The sequence below is a fragment of the Sturnira hondurensis genome, unplaced genomic scaffold (assembly GCF_014824575.4).
Source record: "Sturnira hondurensis isolate 20B ecotype Veracruz unplaced genomic scaffold, ASM1482457v3 Scaffold0016663, whole genome shotgun sequence".
Taxonomy (NCBI): Eukaryota; Metazoa; Chordata; class Mammalia; order Chiroptera; family Phyllostomidae; genus Sturnira; species Sturnira hondurensis.
In genome coordinates this window covers 825974-849092 of record NW_028089294.1, presented here as the reverse complement: position 1 = coordinate 849092, position 23119 = coordinate 825974, and the positions used below count along the sequence as shown (strand labels likewise).

At 36.1% G+C, this 23119-nt stretch overlaps 1 protein-coding gene across 2 annotated transcripts in view; it reads left to right on the top strand.

Annotated features, from left to right (window-relative positions):
- Nucleotides 1-23119, top strand: part of SOS1 (SOS Ras/Rac guanine nucleotide exchange factor 1) — a 116965-nt gene that overhangs the window by 64790 nt on the left and 29056 nt on the right. For both annotated transcript variants that reach the window (XM_037066909.1, XM_037066908.1), the window contains exons 9-13: nt 8927-9054; nt 9832-10487; nt 21123-21204; nt 21926-22048; nt 22329-22432. In XM_037066909.1, the coding sequence (XP_036922804.1) occupies nt 8927-9054; nt 9832-10487; nt 21123-21204; nt 21926-22048; nt 22329-22432 (1093 nt within the window). The remainder of the gene's footprint in view (nt 1-8926; nt 9055-9831; nt 10488-21122; nt 21205-21925; nt 22049-22328; nt 22433-23119) is intronic.

Here is a 23119-nt window from a genome sequence, read left to right as displayed (position 1 = left end):
ACTTCATCAAATAAATATTGTGGTGTCCAAATATTTTTGAAGATTTTCATAATTTGATATAATATATAATTTATAATTTTAATTAATAAATATTAGTATACAATACTTTTAACATCTGACTCTATCATTCTTTTCATCAGACATGCTGAAGAACATTTTTATATAGTTTTAATTCCCACTATATTTTTAAATGATATTAATTTTTATTTTCCATTTCAATAGGCAGTAAAGAAAGATAAAAGAGGACAGATAAAGCCAATATAAAAAATCTTAAGAACTGCCAAATATGGAGAAGGTTTATAAGCATTTATTATTTTATTTTTGGAGAAAAAGAAGCAGTAAGGGCACTGACCTTCCTCTCCCTTCTGCTGTTTTCTCAAATTCCTTCAACTTAACATATTCAGTTGTGCCACGGTGCCGTTTTTGGAGGGTAGCGTGTCTTGAACCCCATCATACCCTTCTCCTGCCCCCACCCCCCATCTTATCACCCATGGAATTGATCTAAAAAAAAACAGTGACCCCTTTGCTATCAGGTAAACCTGTTACCCCAAAAGTTGATTTTAGCAGCATAAAGAAAGTCAGGAACATCTGTTGGTCCCATTAGGGTTAAAGGGATTCAATGAAGAGAAGGGTATTAAAAAAGGAAATGGGGAAATACAAGCTATTTATTATACAACTATCTATTGAACAACTCTGCTTATTAACTAACTGTATAAGCACCTCAGATTCACTTTCTTCAAAACTTCCTCTCTTTCCCAGCACAAGTATTCTTTCTGTGCTCATTCTTTCAATGAGTGGATCCATCTGGTTGCTCAGATTGGAAACCTGGCAGTCCTCGATTCTTCCCACTCATTCTCCACATCACATCCACTTAGTCACCAAGTAAGTCCTTTTCATTCTTGAAAAGGATCTTCTTTTGGATTTATCTTTTCATTTCCTCTCAAAATTCTGCCAGGTCAATGATTATCTCACCTGGATTATCACAAATCTCCCTTTAGTTTTGCCTTTCCTGTCTCCCCTTTCCCCTACAATCTGTATAGGTGACCAATTAAAGTGATTTTTCTAAAATGTAAATTTGAACATGTTAGTCACTAGCTTAAAACCCTTAATGGCTCCCCATTGGCCCAGGTTAATGTCCAAGTTCCTAATAAGCCTTACAGTCATGATTTGGTCCCTATTTACTTCTCCAACTTTTTGACTCATTACCTTTCCCTGCCCCTCATTCTTTCCACCCACCAGGCTTTACCTATCGCCAGTACTGGCCCTAAAAGTCTCTGGATCACACACGCTGTTTTCCTTTGTTGAGTACATTCCTGTACTTCTGTTTCAGGTGGCTAATCCATTCTTGTCCTTCTGGTCTCAGAGTAATTTCCTTCTGGAAGCCATTCCTGCCATCTTCTCTACCCATACTCGATCAGGAGCTCTTGTTAGGTATTTCCAGAGTACCCTGTATTTTCTCCATCATAGTGCTCTGTGATTCATTTATCTTTTCTTCTACACTCTAAGCTTTAACAGCAGGGACGGGTTTGGCTTCCATCACATTTTCATTGCTTATAAACAATGGATGATTAGTGAAATATTTGTTAAATTAATTCTGATTGGTATTTGACCAGCTTCCTCTGTATATCTGCCCCTTTGAGTTTTTTCTCTGGGCTGCTATTAATATTCTAAATAGTTTCTAAAACTTACTATGCAAAGACCACTTAATTATCTCAATAAAATGTGTTACTTTTCTCAAAAAGCTTAGAGATTTTTTATTTTATTTCTTAATAATGAATTGTAAGTCATATTTCAATTTATATTTTAAGATTTTTTTTGTATTTTCATTCATTGGCTAATTAATAAAGATACTGTTTTATTTAAATTACAATTATGGAAGACTGTGCTGTGTATAGTATTTATATACACTATAAATTTATAATATGTTACCTATAATCTGTACAGCTTTGGTAATGATCATCTGCTCACTTGTCTTCAGAGAAAATAAAGGTTTAGGTTGGTTAAGTAAAAGAAGATCAAATTTTGTTAATGTCATTAACATCACTTACTGGTTGAATTTTATGTATTGTAAGAGATTGCCTTCATGTATGAAACTACTTTAACTGAAAAAATAACTTTTGCCCTGGCCGTTGGCTCATCAGTTGGAGCATCATCTCATGCACCAAAAGGTTGTGGTTTTGATCCCTGGTCAGGGCACGTATCTAGGTTGCAGGTTGGATCCCTTAGACAGGGTGCACACAGGAGACAACTGATCAGTGTTTCTCTCTCTCCCTCTCCCTTCCTCTCTCTATAAAATCAAAACATATCCTCAAGTAAGGACTAAAAAAAAACTTTTGGTGAGAAAAAGAATGAAATTTAGGACATTTGCTTCTTGGCTTAAAAAGTAGTATGAGTAATTGGAATATACAGACAATCTCTACATCTCATTTTACAAACTTCAGCATCATCACCCATACCTTTTAATTGTACTGCTACCGTAAAAGAGTAATTTGTGTCATTGCCTTTCTTGCACTGAGCTTTCAGTGGAATATTTGAGTTATGACATAGCAAAGAGTCAGGAGCAGTTAGTTTAATTAGCTGGTTTCTGAAACAATTGGTTAATATTACATGCATTTATTAAGAGACTAGTAAATTAAAGGTACTCTTTGACTATGTGTTTTCTACATTGTAATCTGCTCTAATACCATCAAACAGTATATAAGTAATCATTCCAAAATCAAAACATAGTCCACATCTTTGCTTGTGTTCTCATATTTTGTGATGAGCTCTCTCTCTGTCTGTCTGTCTCTCTCTCTCTCTCTCTCTCTATATATATATATATATACACACACAATATTTTAGATACTTTAATGTCCCAAACATTGACAATTATAATACATATTTTATTGTGTATTTTGTAATCCTTACGTATTGCAATTTACCTATTTGAATGAGTAGGTTTTATTTGGTGAATATTTTATTTGTTTTTTGATTTGTTTTCTTTTGTTTTGAATTTTCAAATATGTTTTATTTTGTGAATGAAAATTCACATTTGGCTTAAAAATCCAAGAGGCATTTTTCCAAGATACAAACAAAAGGAAGTAAAGAGACACAATAAAGTAAGACCACCAAGAGCCTCAGAGATAACTTACACTTTCTTCTTACAAAACTGTTAAAAATTATGGGCAATATGTATGTCCATAAATACAAAAATGCTAGAATAATAGAAACAGCAAAATTCAGACAATGTCCTGACTGTTGGCTCAGAGTTTCTACTGTTCCTTTACTTTCCATATTTTTTATGTTTTAAATGCTCCAAGGAAAAATCTGATGCAAATTTCAAGGTATTTTAGACTTTGCATACATTTATTTATTTGTTTGTTTGTTTGTTTGCTTATTTATTTATCATTTATGTTTTTATTGAATTTATTGGGCTGAAATTGATTAACAAAAATTATAGGATTCAGGTCTGCAGTCTGTAACACATCATCTGTATGTTGTACTGTGTGTTCACCACCCCAAGTCAAGCCTCTTTCCATCACCACATACCCCCCTGTACCTTTCACTACCTTCCCTCCAAATGAATTCCCTCTGGTAATCACCATACTGTTGTCTGTGTCTGTAAGGGCTTTTTTTTTCTTTTTTGCTTCATCCCTCCACCTTTTTCACCCAGCCCTCCACCACCCTCCCTTGTGACAAGTGTTAGTCTGTTCTCTATGAATGTGTTTCTATTTTGTTAGTTTGCTTTGCTCATTAGATTCCACATATGCGTGAAATCATATGGTATTCATCTTTCTCTGACTGGCTTATTTCACTTAGCATAATGCCCTCCAGGTCCACCCATGCAGAGGGTAAGATTTCCTTGTGTGTTAATGCGCTGCAGACTTTTTATCCATTCATCTATTGATGCGTACTTGGTCTGCTTCCAAATCTTGGCTATTGTATATAACACTGCAGTGAACATAGGGTTGCATATATTCTTTTTGAATTAGTGTTTTAGTCTTCTTGGATATATTCTGAGAAGTGGAATCACTAGGTTGATAAGGCAGTTCCATTTTTAATTTTTTGAGGTAATTCCATACACTTTTCATAGTGGCTGAATGGCTGTATGTGGCACCAATCAGCATTCCCACCAATAGTGCATAAGGGTTCCCTTTTCTCCACATCCTCTCCAACTCTTGTTTAATTTATTAATAGCCATTTTGATAGCCATTTTGATAGGTGTGAAGTGATATCTCATTGTGGTTTAAATTTGTACTTCTCTGATGATTAGTGATGTTGAACATCTTTTCATATGTCTATTGTCCATCTGTATGTCCTCTTTGGAGAATTGCCTATTTAGGACCTTTGTCCATTTTGTAAATTGAATTGTTTGCATTGTTAGTGTTGAATCGTTGAAGTTCTTTATACATTTTGGATAGTAACCTCTTATCAGATATATCATTAGTAAATATGTTCACCCATTCAGTAGGTTGGCTTTTCATTTTGTTGATGGTTTCCTTTGCTGTGAAAAAAACTACTTATGTTGACATAGTCCTATTGGGGTTTTTTTCTTGTTTCCTTTGCTTGAGGAGATTTATCGGAAAAAAGTACTTCTATGAGAAATATCCGAGATTTGACTGCCTATGTTATGTTCTAGGATTTTTATAATTTTGAGGCTTACATTTAAAACTTTAATTGATTTTGAGTTTTTCCTTGTGTATTTTGTAAGAATATGGTCAAATTTGATTTTTTTGCACAGGTCTGTCCAATTTTCCAGCATCATTTATTGAATAGACTACCTTTACCCCATTGTATATTCCTCTCTCCTTTGTCAAATATTAATTGACCATAGAAGTGTGGGTTTATTTCTGGCCTCTCTATTCTTCCTTCATTGATCTATCCAATATATTTCGGTTTTTATGCCAGTACCATGCTGTTTTGAATACTGTGACCTTGTAGTATCAAGGTTTATTTTGTTTTTTAGATTCTTATTGATAGGCATGTATTTATTACCATTTTATTGTTCATACTTTGATCTTCTTCTTCAAGAAGATCCTTTAACATTTCTTGATTTCTTATAGACTTGGTTTGGTGGTAATGAACTTTTTTAGCTTTTTCTTGTATGGAAAGCTCTTTATTATTTCTCCATGTATTTTAAATGATATCCTTGCTGGGTAAGGTAGTCTTCATTGTAGTTCCTTGCTTTTCACCATGTTGAATATTTCATGCCAATACCTTCTGTCCTGAAATGTTCTGTTGAGAAATCAGCTGACAGTTTTATGGGAGCTCCTTGTAGGTAAGTAACTGTCTTTCTCTTGCTTTCTCTTAAGATTCTCTCTTTGTATTTAAACTTTGCCATTTTAAGTAATGTGCCTTGGTGTGGGCCTCTTTGGATTCTACTTGTTTTGGGCTCTCACTTCCTGAACTTGTGTGTTTTTTCCTTTCACCGGGATAGGGAACTTTTCAGTCATTATTTCTTCAAATAGGTTCTCAATCCCTTGCTGCCTCTTCTCCTTCTGGTACCCCTATAATGTGTGGATATTGTCACAAAGGTCCCTTAAACTATCCTCTTTTTTATTAAATTCTGGTTTTTTTTTCCTGCTCTGATTGGGTGTTTCTGTTATCTTGTCTTACAAATTGCTGATTCACTTACCTGCTTTATCCAACCTGTTTGTTTATTCCACATAGTATATTCTTTATTTCAGATATTATATTCTTCATTTCTATAGTTTCTATGTCTCTTTTTATGTTTCCTATCCCTTTGTTGAAGTTCTTACTAAGTTTCTGGAGTATCCTCATAACCCATTTTTTAAAACTCTATCTAGTAAATTGCCTGCCTCCATTTCATTTAGCTCCTTTTCTGTATATTTCTCCTGTTCTTTCATTTGGGGCCTGCTTTTTTTTTTTGTCTTCTCATTTTGGCTGCCTCTTTGTCATATTTTTCTATGTATTAGGTAGATCTGCTATGACTTCCAGTCTTGGTAGGGTGATCTTATGTAGCAGGTGTTTTGTGGGACCCAGTGACACAGTCTCCATCACCTGTCCTGGGTGCTCCAGGAATGCCCTTTGTGTGGGTTACATGGACCCTCTTCTTATAATTGAGTCTTGATTTCTATTGGCACATTCATGCCTGTTGTTGACCTTTGGGCTGGCTTACTGACGGTTGACTCCATATCACAGTGTATGAGCTGCTGTGCAGGTGCTGGTCCCATGAAGCAGAATTCACCTGAGCAGGGTTTGGTGCCTACTGATAGCCCTTTGGGCATGCCACTTGTGACGCTAATTGGATCCTGCTCAGATTTTGTCTGAAGCTGGTCACTGGGTGTGTTGGTTTAGAGGCCTCAGGGGAAGGACTGTGGTGCAGGCCATTGTCAGATGCTGCCTGTGACTGGCCTTGGGCAAGCTGTTTGGAGCTACAGAGCAACCCACAGTTTGTGACTGCCTCTGCTGTGCCTGGGAATGTGTAAGAAGGACCACGTTGTGCACAAAGGCTGCCTTTTACTGGTACCAGTTTGGGGACAGGTCAGCAAAAGTTCCAAGACACTCTGAGACCCACATCTGCCTGCTAGCTGCTTGTTAGGCTCAGTCACTGAAAGCCTCTGGCAGTTTTCACATTCCATGAGGAAGATTTTTAGTGAGTCACCAGGTAGGGGCAAGTGGTACCCACCAAATCAATACAGGTTCAAACTCTGTGCCAGTGCAGGCTCTGGGGCCACCCAGCCAATGTCCCAGGGTACAGCAAATCTAGCTGCCACCCCCTGGAGGCCTGAAACCTTTAAAGTTGGGTGTGGTTTCAGGGAGTCCTCAGGCATAGGCCAGCAGAGTTGATCAGGCCCAAACAAACCAAGATTTGGCAATGCCCTGTACCGGTTGGGCATGTGAGGGGAAAAAGTCTCCCATCCTAGAGGCACACAACTCAAGTCTGTCCAAGACTCTGTTGGGAGGCCCACCTCAGCAGGACAGGACCAGTAGGAGTTGGAAGGGTAAGGCTAATGGATTTCCTGTGAGGGGGAAGTGCAACAGATTTTCAACTTCTTGCTCTCTCTTTTCTCGTTCTGGTACCCCTATGATGCAAATGTTGGTACATTTGAAGTTGTCCCAGAGGCTCCTTATACTCTCTAAATTTGGGGGAATTCTTTTTTTTTGTTTTGGTATTGTGATTGGGTTTTTTTGTTGTTGTTGGTTTTTTTTTGGGGGGGGTTGCTTCCTTATATTCTAAACCACATATTTAATTCTCAGTTTCATCCACTCTACTGTTGATTTCCTGTAAATTGTTCTTTATTTCTATTAGCGTATTCATTTCTGCCTGGATTTTTATGCTATCAAGGTCCTCCCTAAGTTCCTTGAGCATCATTATAACCCATGTTTTGAACTCTGCATCTAGTAGATTGTCTCCATCTTGTTTAGTTCTTTTTCTGCAGTCATTTTTCTTTTCTTTCATTTGGGCCATGTTTCTTTGTCTGCTCATTTTGGCAGCCTCCCTGTGTTTGTTTCTACATATTAGGTAGGTCTGCTCTGTCTCCCAGGCTTGGTAGAGTAGCCTAATGTAGTAGATGTCCTGTAGGGTCCAGGGCACAGCCTCTCCTATGACCTAAGTTGGATACTCGAGGTCCACCCACTGTGTGGGCTGTGTACAACCTCCTGTTACACAGTAGTTGAACCTTGATTGATGTTGGCACATCCAACCAAGGTCAGCCACTACCTGTCTTCTGTCCAGATCACACAGCATAAGCTACAAAGCAATTTGCAGGTGACTGCTCTTTGTCCTGGGTGTGGAAGTGCCCAAGTGAAGCCAAGCTGTGAACCAGCACTGGCTGCTACTAGGGCTGGGGCTGGGGAAACTTAGTGAGAGATATGAAGGACTCACTGAAGCCAGATGCTGCTTGTTTGAGAGAATTTAAGAAAATCTGAAGCATGGGCCAAGACAAGCCATCTGTATAGAAAAGCCACTGGGAACAGCTTGGGTGGGTTTGAAAGATGGGAGGGGCAGGGCCTCAGGGAATCACCAGGGTTGGCCAAATAATGTGAACCAGGCTGATGGAGTCTCAGATATGGGAAGCTCAGCCAGCTCTGTGACTCTGTATGGGGGAGGTCTCAGAAAAGGAACAATGGCCTTTGCCAGCACTTCTGTTTGGAAGAAAGCTGCCCCCCCAGTTCTCACCGTGAGCCAGACAATTCATTTCATTCCATCCCCATATGTCTCTGATGCTTTTCAGTCTGCTACCCCCACACTGGAGCTCAGAGGGACTAAGTCCAAGTAAGTCTGTACATGGGCCCTTTAAGAGGAACTGCTTGTACTCCAGAAGTTTCCCTCTTCTATAGCCTCAATCCTTTTTGGTTTTTACAGCCAGACATGGAGACTTATCTTCCTGGCACTGGGGCCTTGGGCTGGGGTACCTGGTATGGGGCTGGGACCCCTCATTCCTGAGATATCTCTCCCAATTTTTATGTACCATGTGTAGGTGTGGGACCAGCCTATTCTGCATCTCCACCCCTCCTACCAGTCTCAATTTGGTTTATTCTTTAATTCTGTAGTTATAGGACTTCCATTCAGTTCAGTTCTGAATGATTTTGTTCTGTTGGTTAGTTGTAATGTTGATGTGGTTGTGTGAGGAGGCGAGCTGTGTTTACCTATGCCACTGTCTTCACTTTACCTAAATTATCCCTTCATTTCTTTCCAGTAACATGCATCTGAGAAGCTGCACATTACTTTCTATCACAAGGGTTGACATTTTTTAACACTACTTCTACTTTTCTTTTAACATAGGAAACTTGATTGCTTGTTGAGATGGATTGTGATATATAAGAATAAAAAAGAATAAAAAAGTCATATTTTTGACATATTTAAATTTTTTATTGTGGTAGAAAGAGTTGAATCAATGTTAGCTTTATCCTTAATAAAGTGGGCTTATTTTTTTTGTAAAAACTGTTCTACTGGTTCAGATTTGGCCTTTTCACTTTACAGCAGTTAGAAGAGAAGAGTGAAGACCAAGAAGACAAGGAATGTTTGAAACAAGCAATAACAGCTCTGCTTAATGTTCAGAGTGGTATGGAAAAAATATGTTCTAAAAGTCTTGCAAAACGAAGACTTAGGTGAATATTTTCACGTTTTTATATCCTCTCTTTCACCTTGAATATTATCGTATAACTTCAGGGATCTCAGTTCCCTTCTCAAGTAAACAATGAAGAAAATAGTTTTAGTGACAAGCTTGGTCTTTCAGAGGAAGTGACATCAAAGCCAAGAGAATTTGTTATTGTTTGAAAACCTTTCGTATTGTGCATTTTCCTTGCACACTCCCAGTCGAGCCCTCCTGAGAGTCAGCTGGTAAGCTAAGGAGAGAAGCTCAAGGAGAAATAGAGCACAACGTATGGGTAGATTTATGTCAACGTCATTGTTCTGTCAAAGTATCCCTTATTTTAGGGATTCTATAACTTATGCCATAAATTCAGATAATATTGCTTCCAGTTTTCCTAATGATAATATATGTATGTTTTTTAACTTTGGGTCTTGTCTACTGAGCATTTCTAAATAATTTCTTAAACCTCTTAAATTACTTTTCTTCACTGTATTGGGCTACTTTTTAACATTTGTCATTCTAAATACTTCTAAAAATCATTCTATAGCTGAATTTCTGTATACGGTAGAATTTTGTCAATAGTTACTGTTCTTTTTAGAGCACTAAAAATTGTTGGTACTGTGTTGCTTGGCTTTTCAAAATTGTGTAGTTTTGTACACTGATATATTTGGAGGATTAGGGGAAGCCTTGTCAGTGTAACTTTTTAAAATATACTTTTACATTGTCCTTTGTTTACATGAATTCTAGGTTCTCTGCCATCTGTGTACTAATGATGTTTTCTCCTTTATCCCAGTGAATCTGCATGTCGGTTTTATAGTCAGCAAATGAAGGGGAAACAACTAGCAATCAAGAAAATGAATGAGATTCAGAAGAATATTGATGGTTGGGAGGGAAAAGACATTGGACAGTGTTGCAATGAGTTTATAATGGAAGGAACTCTTACACGTGTAGGAGCCAAACACGAGAGACACATATTTCTCTTTGATGGCTTAATGATTTGCTGTAAATCAAATCATGGGCAGCCAAGACTTCCTGGAGCTAGCAATGCAGAATATCGTCTTAAAGAAAAGTTTTTTATGCGAAAGGTACAAATTAATGACAAAGATGACACCAGTGAGTACAAGCATGCTTTTGAAATAATTTTAAAAGATGAAAATAGTGTTATATTTTCTGCCAAGTCAGCTGAAGAGAAAAACAATTGGATGGCAGCACTGATATCTCTGCAGTACCGGAGTACCCTGGAAAGGATGCTCGATGTGACGATGCTGCAGGAAGAGAAGGAGGAGCAGATGAGGCTCCCCAGTGCGGACATTTATAGATTTGCAGAGCCTGACTCTGAAGAGAATATAATATTTGAAGAAAATATGCAGCCCAAGGCTGGAATTCCAATTATCAAAGCAGGAACTGTTGTTAAACTCATAGAGAGGCTCACATACCATATGTACGCAGGTAAGAAATAAGAAGTTGCCTGTGACTTTTATTGTCCTGCTTCCAGCTGATTTTCTTTGCTGCGCTGGTCATTGTGCCTAAAATAGACAGCAAACTAACACAAGACCTCCACATTATTGGAGTTCATTTTTCTTTGTCTAAAACGTACTGCTTTTTGTATTTCTTTGAAATTTTATACTTTTTCCTACCACATTTGCATGTATTATTTTAACTTTACAACCAGAATTATAAATGAGAAAATAAAGTCACTAAGCTAAATTTACCCAGTTAGAAAGTGGCAGCAACAAGACAGAAAGTTGTGATAAATCATCACCACTGGGGGGTCTCGAAACCTTTTTACACTTGTACCTCCTTTTTTCTTTCTTTTGACTGTTGGGATTATAAAGTCAGTGAAAATTTTAATGCACATTCATCACCAAAATTATGCTGGTAATACAAATATACAAGGCATTGGTTTATCTTAATTTCCATTCCTAAAGCTTACTAAATTTAGCAATCCTTGAAGTCACTGAAGCTTTCAGTATTTTTTTGCTTTTTCCGACTGATGTTACTGAAGAAAACAGTGTCACCTTAGCAGGCGATTTTAGAGACAAGTGCCTCCAAAACATACAGGAAGATTGCTACAGGTTGAGTCCAATATAATGTTTGAGAAGGGTAAGGGACACATGTAATGATTCAATTTTAAGTAATTTTATTTCTTCTAAAAAAGTAACACGATAATCTAATGTTCTTCCACCTTCATCTTCCCTGCATAGTGAGAGGTTTGATCATTGAAAAGGACTGTACAGTATGGTATAGTAGAAAGAGCATTGGATATGAACTTACACCCTCACTGTTATAATTTAAGGTCTTAGATTAGTTTTTCAACTCGAAAATCAGCATCACAGCAACTACCCTAGAATATGGTGGAAAGAGTAAACAAAATACTATATGTGAAAACTTTTGTAAATATAAATGCAAACTAATTTTCAGAGAATGTTTTTATTACAAAAACAAATAAAACTGAATGTAATTCTTATAGCAAATACTGTTCTTAAAGAGTTGAACAGTGAAGGTTAATCTCCACCTCCTTAACTCTTCCTAAATATATTCTTATCTCTAGGAAATGTGTGTTTCTGGGGAAATTTTTCTTCAGTTTTTAAAGTCTTATAAATGGATTCTCACTTCTCTCTGGAAACTACTCTGGTACCAGTTAAATTAAGCTTTTAAAGATATCCATTAACCCACTGTAATAAAGATGAATAGTATTTGATAATGTTAATCTGTTCAATTTATTAAATGTCCAGTCACATCTACTTATAGGGCCTAGAAACTATCAGGGCCACCTTGTAAAAATGGAAAATTAAGTTAAAGTATTTTTCATCAGTGACATCAAAGCATTTTATAAATACAAATCTGTTTCATTATCTCCTCATGCCTCTGGGATGAGTGAGGCAGTATTTTGTCTTTCGTTTTTGTTTGGTCTCTAATCTGTAGTTCTTTTGCTGGTGTTTTCCATAAGATAATTTTAAAAGCAGTTTGTGTTCTCTAAGCATATACCATTTGGTAGTAGCAGGTAGTAGATGAAATAGGATGACTATAGTGAAAAAAGCCTAGTCTGAGATTGCAATTTTACTATTGATTTTTTACCTAGAAACTTCTGTAGTTGGTGTATTCATTTTACTGACCAAAAATAAGTCAAGGCACAGGAAATGTAACTAAAGCTTCCTAGGATTTTACATGGAAAAGAAATAGACTATTCTGTCATCTTTTTTACATATGGAACTTTGAGAGGAGGCAATTAATATAATCCATTTACTTGATCTTCATTAACTTCTCTTTAAGATGTGGAAAATAAATACAAAAATGTTTTATTAAATTACTCAAAATTTGTGGTTGCAAAATACCTATTTGATACTTTTAAGGAATTTTTCAGGTGGTAAAAGTTCAAATTGCTCTTCTTGCCACATCATTGTGACTTTTAAGTGTCTTAGAAGATTCACTGAATTTTTTAGCATAAGCTTTCTAAACTGTCCATTTTATTTTACAAACCTTTGTTTTGAATTCTTACACTGTTTTGAGGGAAATTAATTTTCTTCAATATTAGTAGAACTCCTAAGACAGAAGATTTAACTACTTTTTCCTGTAGAGAAATAAATGTAAGTGGCAAATGCTGAAGAAGACTTACTGGTGTTTACCATCACAAGTCAGTGGTATTTGAACTTGAAAGACATTTTCAGATTCTAAAATTTATGATGTCATTGTTTTTGTCAAACTCATTTGTTAATTATAAAAAATTTTCTTTAAACTGCTTGCTGTATTTCACAGAACTTTTATTATTAATGGTAAAAATTTTATTTAAACTGATGTATTTCACAGGCCTAACATAATTATTAGTAAGTAGTTGCAGAACTACAATTAAATATTTTTTTCTGGGAAACTGTGCCTATTATTTATTTATTTTTAATAAGGACACTTTAAAACAAAATTTGAATAAATGCAACTGACAGGTTTTCAATAAATTTGGCAGTCTTCTCTCCTTAGTGCACACATTAGCTAAGTCTGTGGACAGGGTACTTGTGCCACAGTGTTTTATTAGTTACTTTTGATCTTATTTATTTTAATTTTTAGCTTTTGAATAGAATAATATTTCAAGTGGTCATCCTTCTAGGTAATATGAAATACCTACACTTCTAGATGTATAGAACTTTGCAAAGTTAAGTATATTCAAATTTAAGTTGATAAAAATGTCTTTTTTTTAAGCTTTTAAAAATCTTTCATTAATTTCTTGAGGAATAAAATGCCAGTGTTGCTTTTTAAAGTGTGTGGCTAAGTTTTTTGACATTTTTCTTTTCTTTTTTGAAACTTCCTTTACTATTTTAACTTCCACCATAAATACTGACATATCACTGGTGTAACCAGAATCCTGAAGCAGCTTTGTGAGTTGCGATTTACAGCGCACACGAGTCAGGGTGATTAGTTTGGGCTCTCTGTAAGGGGCCACTTTTTGCCATGTATGATGTGCTCCCACGTACAATGTGCACCCACGGTTTTGGCCCAAACTTTTAGGGAAAATAGTCCTTCATTTTAGTTTTTATTATTAATTTAGTACTGCCCTTGTATCATGCGCATCCTGATTTGCCCTAAAAAATTTGGGGGGAAAAGTATGCATTATACATGGCAAAATACGGTATATTATTCAATGTATTACTGGCAATAGAATGTGTTTTTTAATAGACCATCTATAAACTTGTAAAACATGAAAGCATTTTTTAATCAGGTATTATTTCTTTGTCAGTTCAAATAGACTCTTGAGTTCTCACTACAATGATGGTGTGTCCAACCTTTTGGCGTCTCTGGGCCACACTAGAAGTAGAGGTGTCTTGGTCCACACGTTAAATACACAAACAATAATGAAAACTGATGAGCAAAAAAAAGTTTTAATTAAGTTTATGATTTTTGTTTTGGGCTGTATCATAGCCATCTTGGGCCAGGCCACAGGGTTGGACACCCTTAATTGTAACAGGTCAAGTTATCATTTGTTTTAAGAACTATGAATCTGCTCTTTTTCTTTCTTTCTTTGAGGGGGTGGGGAGGGCTGGTTGATTGGTTGGTAGGTATTCATTGGAGAACATACAGTGCAAGTTGTAGCTTACATTGAAACTAAAACTAAAATTTAACTTGCACATTTTTATTGTGTTGTTATAGAATTATAATAAAATACATTGGTTATAATGAGAAATTTTAATAACTAATAAGCACTATTTTAAGATTTTTTTAGATTATAGGTTGGTTGCACATTGTCATAAAAAGCAGAAGAACTCTGAGCCACGTGGCTCAGTTGGTTGAGCATCGTCCTGCAAAGCCAAAGGTTGCCGGTTCAATTCCCCATCAGGGCACATGCCTGGGTTGCAGCCCAGTCCCTGCTTGGGGGGGGCACATGGAAAGGCAACCCAACAATGTTTCTCTCACACATGAATGTTTCTCCTTCTCCCTCCCTTCCACTTTCTCTAAAAATAAATAAATGAAATCTTAAAAACAAAACAGGCAGAAGAAAAATTAGTTTAACATTACTTAATTCAGACTTCACTGTGTCTCCTGCAAACTTGATCCCATGAGTATTTTAGCAATAATATGTGAAATAAAGCTATAGCTCTCTAGTGTTAAATGAGGTGACCAGTTCCCCACTTTATACATGAAACCCGAGGCTCCAGAAATTATATCACCAAGTAACTACAGAGTGAAGACTAGACTATAGGCTTCTTGACTTTTTAACAGAATATACTTTCTACCATATTATACTGACTCACATAAGGTGAATTCTTTCCCTTAGAATATAATTTTTATTATGTGTATCGAATAATAAAAATAAAGAGACTTACTTGCTTGGTTTGAGTTGCCAGTAATATAAGTAGTTTGTTCACTTTGGGGGAAGACAAGTCTACTATGGAGATACAGTTAGAGTAATTTTTCTTATTGAAATAGTTAATAAATTCTAATGATAAACTTTCCATTTTAATGCAAATATATTATGTAGTTACATACTCATCCTCGTAAGTTTAGTTTTTAACAAAGCCCAGTCATTAGTCTATTGGTGTGTGCTCTGTGAAGGAAAGTTTTCTGAGAGAAAGAATTAAATACAGATGAATTAGAAAGTGCTTACTTGCTCTAAAGATTGCAGCAGGGCTTTGTGGGGAATCTAATTTATAGTTTGTCTCTCAGATCCAGTGTTTCTGTATATGTAGTCATTCACTAACTACATCAGAAAACTAGGATTCATCCCAAAATGCTAGGAGGAAAAGTTTCTGGTTAGACGGATCATTCTGAGTCTGGCAGAGATATGAAGAGACTTTCCTTACTTAAACAGTAAGGAAAATACACATAAAAAAGGAGATGAGAGTAGGAATTTGACTTTGGTTACAATTATAAGAAATAAAGTATAAATTAATATTGAGAGTTAAAACAACATGCGTAAAGAAATGTTTAGTGATGGTATGTCTGGTCTGATGTCTTATTTTAGAGAAATGAGGTGACCTTGAGGTAGGTAGGCATAATAATTCAGAACTGACATTATGTGGAAATAAAAGCTTTTCATATTGAAGTGTGGGGAAAAGGTGTTTCCCAGAATGGTGAATTTCTCTTTTATGGAAAATGGAACTGAAAAAAACTTCAGCCAGTTTATATTTTTCTTTAAAGTACTTACTGCTATTTTATGCCCTCAGAAAATCCTCAGAAACCTGCATCAGATTCCCTTTGAGTTTGTGTCCTATATAAACTGAGTTTGGGTGTTTTAACTTTGAGAAAATCTTTTGAATGGTTTTTGATCTATAGGGAGTGCTATTCTATTTTTAAACACTGATTTTTTTAAGTGTTTGTGCGTCAGCATAGCTGTCTGTTTCCTTTTTTAAGGAATTCAAGAGTGATTGTTTATAAATCCTTGCTGAGGAGCTTATTGTTTCTTGTAACTTTTTAAATGCCCGTATTAAAGGGAGAATTATCACGTAAACAGACATCCTGATGAACAGTGTTTCACTATGGTGACTGGGGAGGGGTATTCTTTACATAAATAACTCTAGGTAATAAATATCTCATAAATACCATTGATCTTGCCAAATAAAATATCAAGTGTTGATCAAAATAAGCACATAAGGAAAAAACTGAAATTACCATCTCAAATCTAGAATGCTATATTCTCAACATTAATGTAAGTGTATTCTGAGTTCCTCAGGTTTTGAAGAAGTGTGCAATAAAATATCAAAGAACAGTTTGAGAGTAAGGGAGACAGCTGGAAAACCAGCAGAAAATAGTGACTACAATTCATGTTTGAAATAACCTGGGTCTAGACCAGGAACTTGACAGGAGTTGCAGGTATTTATCGTATTTTGCTGTGTATAATGTGCTCCCATGTATATTGCATACCCACATTTTTGTCCAAACTTTCAGGAAAAAGATCTTTGTTTTAATTTTTTAACTCAGTTTTTATTTATTTATATTTAGATATTTGGCTTTTGTATTATAAAGGAATTTCAGCATTTATTTTTGAACATAGGGTACAAGAAATTTTATGTAACAAGTAATTACAAAACATAAGAACAGATACAAGGTATTTCAGGTACTACCCATGTATAATGCACATTTTTTATTTTTCCCTCAAAAATTTGGGCAAAAAAAACCATGCATTATACACAGCAAAATATGGGTATAGAGAGGGATGCTGAGCTGCTTGTTAGCATGATGGAAATCTCAGTAGAAGAATGGAAGTCAGATAGAAGAAAAAAAACCACAGAGGAAGTTTTTGTCATTGCTAATATTGAAACCCATTAGTGGTTACTTTGAGAAAGAGGTTTGAGGCCTGGCTGGTGTGACTCAGTTGTTTAAGTTTCGCACCACAAACCAAAAGGTCGTGGGTTTGGTTCCTGGTCAGGACACATGCCTAGGTGACTGGTTTTGTTCCCGTCCGGCACCTACCAAAGGTAACCAATCGATGCTTCTCTCCCACATCAATATCTCTCTTCTTTCTCCCTCCCTTCCCCTCTCTCTAAAATCAATAAGCATGTCCTCAGGGGAGGATTTTTTTAAAAAGTAGTTTGTAGAATTACATTCATAAGCAAAGGATAAATAGAAAGATTTAGAATGTTGAAATAGTTGATTTTCATTTTCTACACAAGTATTTGTGTTTGTATTTTAAAACCAAACCAGCCTGGCTTTTGTATTTTTGTGCATTTGCCTTCCATCTGTCTGTAATAACATTTTATAATATAGGTAGATAACTGCTACTCACAACCAACAGAGGCAGTATAAAACGACTTTTATCGTTGCCTGATAAGTATAAGGTGGTCCTTAATTTTCTTACAAAATTGTATAACCTGTCTTTATTAATGAGTATTGTTAAAATATCAAATTATCAGCCCTGGCTGGTGTGGCTCAGTGGGTTGAGCACCGGCCTGCAAACCAAAGGGTTGCAGGTTCGATTCCCAGTTATTGCACATTCCTGGGTTACTGGCCAGGTCTCCAGTAGGGGGCACGTGAGAGGCAACCACACATTGATGTTTCTCTCCCTCTCTTTCTCCCTCCTTTCTCCTCTGTCTAAAAATAAATAAATAAAATCTTTTTAAAAAATGTCAAATTATCCTAGTTTTTTATATCATCAATAAGATAAAGGTCTCCAGTGTAGTGGGACATGATATGTGTTAAAAATCACTGAATGGAGAAGTCAACAGAAATAAAAGTAGCTTCTGCAATGTGGACCCTTTTTTGAACAAAATTTCAAATGTCCAGATGTTATGTCCTCTCATTATATAAGTTTTTCATTCATTAGCAGTTCTTCACTGTGTTAGACTAAAAATAGAGTCTAAATTAATATAAGCCTGGGAATATATGCAGCTTTTAAGAGATTTTTTTGAAAGTGCTTAAACTTTTGCCAAATTTTCTTGGTTTATTTTTAGCTTCTGGGTTTTTTTTTTTTTTTTTGGCAAGACTACTCTTACTTCTAATCAAACTAAAAACAACTTCAAACTTGAATCACTTTAGAACTTGTACAGCTGAGGATTGTGGGAGTGTTTATTTCACCGCCAGCTTCAGAAACTCCTCTTCTGAATAGTGTACAGGAAGGTACAGCTGCTACTTCCTAAAATCTGGAAGAAGACTTAACAAGAATTATGGAATCACAATTAGACTGCTAATGTTTCCATGATTTTCTAGTGCTTTTATCCAAGATTAGCAGTTTATAGCACATTCTACATTAATCATTTGTGTAAATTTCTGTAGTGATTATATAATTTATGGATTCATCCTTTCTATTTAGATCTCACAGCCTGGGAAAACTTAAGGCATCCTTTAATCCAGGGAGGTAATGTGATACAGTAGAGTGTGATTCTACTGTAATTCCTGAATCAGGAATTACACAATCTAGATTATGGCAGCATCTCTGCACACCCTCTTGTGTGACCCTAGATAAGTGTCACTTCTCTCATATGTAGAGAGGAAAAATGCTGCTGGCCCTACTCACTTCACAGAAACCGAATGGAATACATTATGAGAATGCCGTGTGCGAACCTTACAGAACAGACAGCAGAAATGGACGTGACCCCCTCTGACTGCTGTGGCACTGAGGCACATTAGGACTTCTCAGCATTGTCATCAGTTACTAGTGCACTGGAATGGCCAGAAGTTTGGTTTACGATGAAAAGACTATTTTTAAATAGTATACCTCTAAAAGTAGCCTGTTTTAAAAGATATTTTTAAATTCATCAAGAACATTTATTGTTTCTCAACTTAAAAGTACCTTTAATATCCCACAACTTTTTATCCTGACTTAGGTGGTATTCGAAGAGAAATGGATCTGGATGTCAGTTTTAGAATTTTAGACTGAAATAAACTTTTCTTTAGAAAAAAAAAGACAGGTCAGCCTAAATTTGGGACGGGACTCAGGGTTCTTGGAGCACTGGCGCTAGGGGCCTGGGCGCTCTCCCAGCAGTGCCAGCTGTGCCCTCTACAGTGGCCACTGCTTCTGCTTCCTAAACACGTGATGTTTTCAATAGCCTCACCTTACAAATAGATTTGCAGAACAGGAAGAAGATCCTTGAAAGGGAGGACTGTGATGAAATCGATATAAATCTCAGTTTTAAAATCTTGTACAGCCTTCTGTTTTAAAATCTTTTCTTCTGGTTGAGACATTAGTCTTTAACGTTTGAGGAACTCTGTAACTGAAGACAAACAATAAAATACGAACAGAGGAAATTACTAAAAGGTTGTACGTGTTTACATGGCTTTTATCAGTAACCCACTCTAGTGAAAGAAGATGGATATTAAAAACCAATGTAGTTTAGTTATTAAATTTTTCTTTAACTTAAAGAATAATCTTAAAATCAAGGCTGTCTGATATTTAAATCAGTTCATTACCTCTATGACTACATACACCAATTGATTGGAAGTAGATTTCTGTTTTATGATAAATCCAAATAATCAGCTTTGGGGGGGAAATTTCATATATTATTATTTTGTTGTAAGGTTAAATTTAGGGTAGTTCTTAATCAGACAGAATCAGCCTAAAAACAAATTTTCCAAACAAATTAATTCTGATTCTTGCTAAATGGTAATAAAAGACACTGTACTTCTTATAAAGAGTCCACAGTGTATATATAGCTTAACAAAAATAAAGGTACTTGCTACTCTGAATGAATTTATCATTACATTTGAGTATGCTAGACCATAATGTAAGATAAGAAAAAGATTTTCCCAGTAAAAAGCTTTAAAGTTAATGAACACTTTCCCTCCTCCTCTTTAACAACTCAAAACTAAAGGTGGAGCACCGTGGCTGGTGTAGCTCAGTGGATTGAATGAGGGCCTTCGAACCACACAATTGCGGTTCGATTCCCAGTCAGGGCACTGCCTGGGTTGCAGGCCAGTTCCCAGCAGGGGACACACGAGAGGCAACCATACATTGATATTTCTCTCCTTCTCTCCTTTAAAGATAAATAAATAAAATCTTTGGGGGGTGTGGGGGGAAAACTAAAGGTGGAGCTTGACAGTTGCGCTGTAGAAGCTCCGCCCCCTCCCCGCCCCCATTGTGGAATACTGTTAGGCAGAGCCTGTGCGATAGGCCAGGCCTAGTCAACCACCTGTTTCACTGCAGGGAGATTTGAATGACAAGTAGGTCCTCTGCTGGAAGGGGTTGGAGACTCCTGCTCTTACGACTGAACTCTCATTGTGACTACTTGAAATCAAAGGAATTAAAAGTTGTGAATAGGACCATTTAATAGTTTTAATAACTCATGTATTTGTAAGCATCTTTTAGTAGGTTTTTTTAAAAAAAACCTTTAACAAATAAAAAAAAGGACCATTTAATAGTTTTAATAACTCATGTATTTGTAAGCATCTTTTAGTAGGTTTTTTTTAAAAAAACCTTTAACAAATAAAAAAATTTAGAAACTGTATTTAACTTTATCTACAAAATTATAAGATCCAATTTCTAGTTGTAGAAATGCTCTGTTAATGTGATTGAAAGCAATCTAGATAACTGATCCTAAATAAACTAGTCTGGATGTCAGGAAAGGTAATGGATTATGCTGTGGCCTTTCTCTTTATGAAGGAGATAAACCACCTGGCGATGCTCTGATATCCAGGTAGGAGGTGGGGAGCTTGCTTCCATGCTTGGCCTTTGCCTTCCCCTTCCTTCCCTTTGCTCCCCTTTGGCCAATGATGACATCAGCTAGTCAGAGTTGTGCAGAGGTCAATAAAATAGGTTGGCATAAAATTTTAGTATCCAGCCATGGCTGGTGTGGCTCTGTGGATTGAGCACCGCCCTGCAAACTGAAAGGTTGCTGGTTTGATTCCCAGTCAAGGTACTCGCCTGAGTTGTGGGCAAGGTGCCCAGTTGGTGTGCAAGAGGCTACCAATTAATGTAGCTCTTACACACTGATGTTTCTCCCCCTAAAAGTAAGTAAATAAATAAAATATAAAATTCTAGTATCCTTAGTTTTGCCACTAATTTAAGAGGCACTAAGTCTAGCAGTTCATTATAAAATCCAAAGCATTCTATGTGGTCAAAACATTCTGGGACTTTTAAAATTGACTGTTTGATCTCTTGAAAATGTAAATACTAGTTTAATCAGTCTGAATCAAAGATTTTAATAAGATTTTTCCTTTTCTTCTTAGATCCCAATTTTGTTCGGACATTTCTTACAACATACAGATCCTTTTGTAAACCTCAAGAACTACTGAGTCTTATAATAGAAAGGTCTGTTCATTTTAAATGTTTAAATTCTTTTTTTTAGAGATTGAGCTAATATCTTATATTCTTGGAACTATATTAAATGAGCTTTAAATTGCAGTCCATGAACACTGTTTTAAGAAATAAAATCTCTTAGAAGATCATTTATTTTGTTAGCTTTCATTATTTAAATATAAAAATAGACATTCTTTTTTACATGGAAAATCAGTATGTGAAACTTCAAATTTTTAAGTTAATCTAACTAAAGAGCTATATAAAATGCATAATGTAGACTCAGGAAATTCAAATTTTGATGATTTAGATGTTCTAAGTGGAATTTTTTAAACATGCCACAAGTTGAGGAAAATGGAGCTTATTAGTGAACAAATAATCAAGAAAAGTGTTTCATCCAAAAGAGCAGTTAACTTTTCAAGCTTTACCCTTAAAAAGTATTATATTAGTTGATTTGCTATAATTATACAAGCCAAAAAGGAACATCAGCTCGGTAACTTTATAATCACATTTATTTTTAGACTGTGCTGGTAACCCTTATTGTTTCTAGTTAGGTTTATCTGTGAGATCATTAACCTTTACATTATAGAAGCCTTGTTTTCACTGATATGTCTGTCCTTAGTAATTTTTTACAGTGCTTTCTTGGTTATGCTGACTAGTAAAACAATTTGTAGTTTCCTATTTGTATAATTTGATACAATTAATATTTTCATTTGTTTATTCTGCTTTATGTTAGGTTTGAAATTCCAGAGCCTGAGCCAACAGAAGCCGATCGCATAGCTATAGAGAATGGAGATCAGCCCTTGAGTGCGGAGCTAAAAAGATTTAGAAAAGAATATATACAGCCTGTACAACTGCGGTAAGTGCTAATAAATGGCTGAAGTAAATAAGCCTTCATGGAACTTTTCTTTCAGAGTTGAAACAGGCCAGGAGGTGGTAGTAAGTAAAATGAGTGACAAGCAATTGCCAAAAGTTATTGTATATGTCTTAATTAACATGGAATTTTGAAAGTGGTAAGCAACTTATAAGATTATTTAATTTAGTGACAGTAACTGTTTTCATTTATACCATTCATTGTGATAAGTGTTTACCCCCAAGTTCTCTTGTAATTCGATTATTCTTCTTTGTGAATGCCATAGAGTTTTAAATGTCTGCCGGCACTGGGTAGAGCACCACTTCTATGACTTTGAAAGAGATACAGATCTTTTGCGGCGAATGGAGGAATTTATTGGAACAGTAAGAGGTATGGTTTTTGTAAGTCCCTGGTTTTATGTGGTGACCGTCAATTGTTGTCCTTACTGCCCATTGTTAAGAGGTGTATGTGGTAATACCAGCATAGTGATTTGAAAAATTTAAAAATTTTTTCATCAAACAACATTTTTGATCTACAAATTGCTCAGTAATCACTCTGTTGAAGCAATGTATTTTCATTTAGTAAATCAACTGGCTGGTTATTTTGGAATTGGACAGAAGAAGTCTCAGAGATAAGTGAACTGTCTTTACACTGGTCTGACAGCGGGGCACAAAGGATAGTTAGGGGCTGCTGTGCCCTCACAACCCCGCTGACCGAGTCCCCGAGCCTCAGGTGAACAGGGCATGCGTCACAGAGGCAGCAGAGCATAGGGAATGGAGAGCTGGGAAACGGGAGATTTGTTCCCGCACTGCCAGTCATCAGCCAGGACTCTGGGCAAAATTACTTTCATTCATTCCCATCAGTAACATGTGGAACTAGGTTTAATGATCTCCAAAGTTTCTCTTCTAGTTTTAAAGATTCTATGATTGTATAGGTATAAGTCTGTCTCGGGTAAACTTGTCTACATTTCCATGGTACATGCTGAATGAGGATCAGAATACACTGCCCAGTACCCATACTTCCATGCATAGTACAAAACAGCTGCCTGAGAAACTCGTAGTTAAATGAAGGACTGGG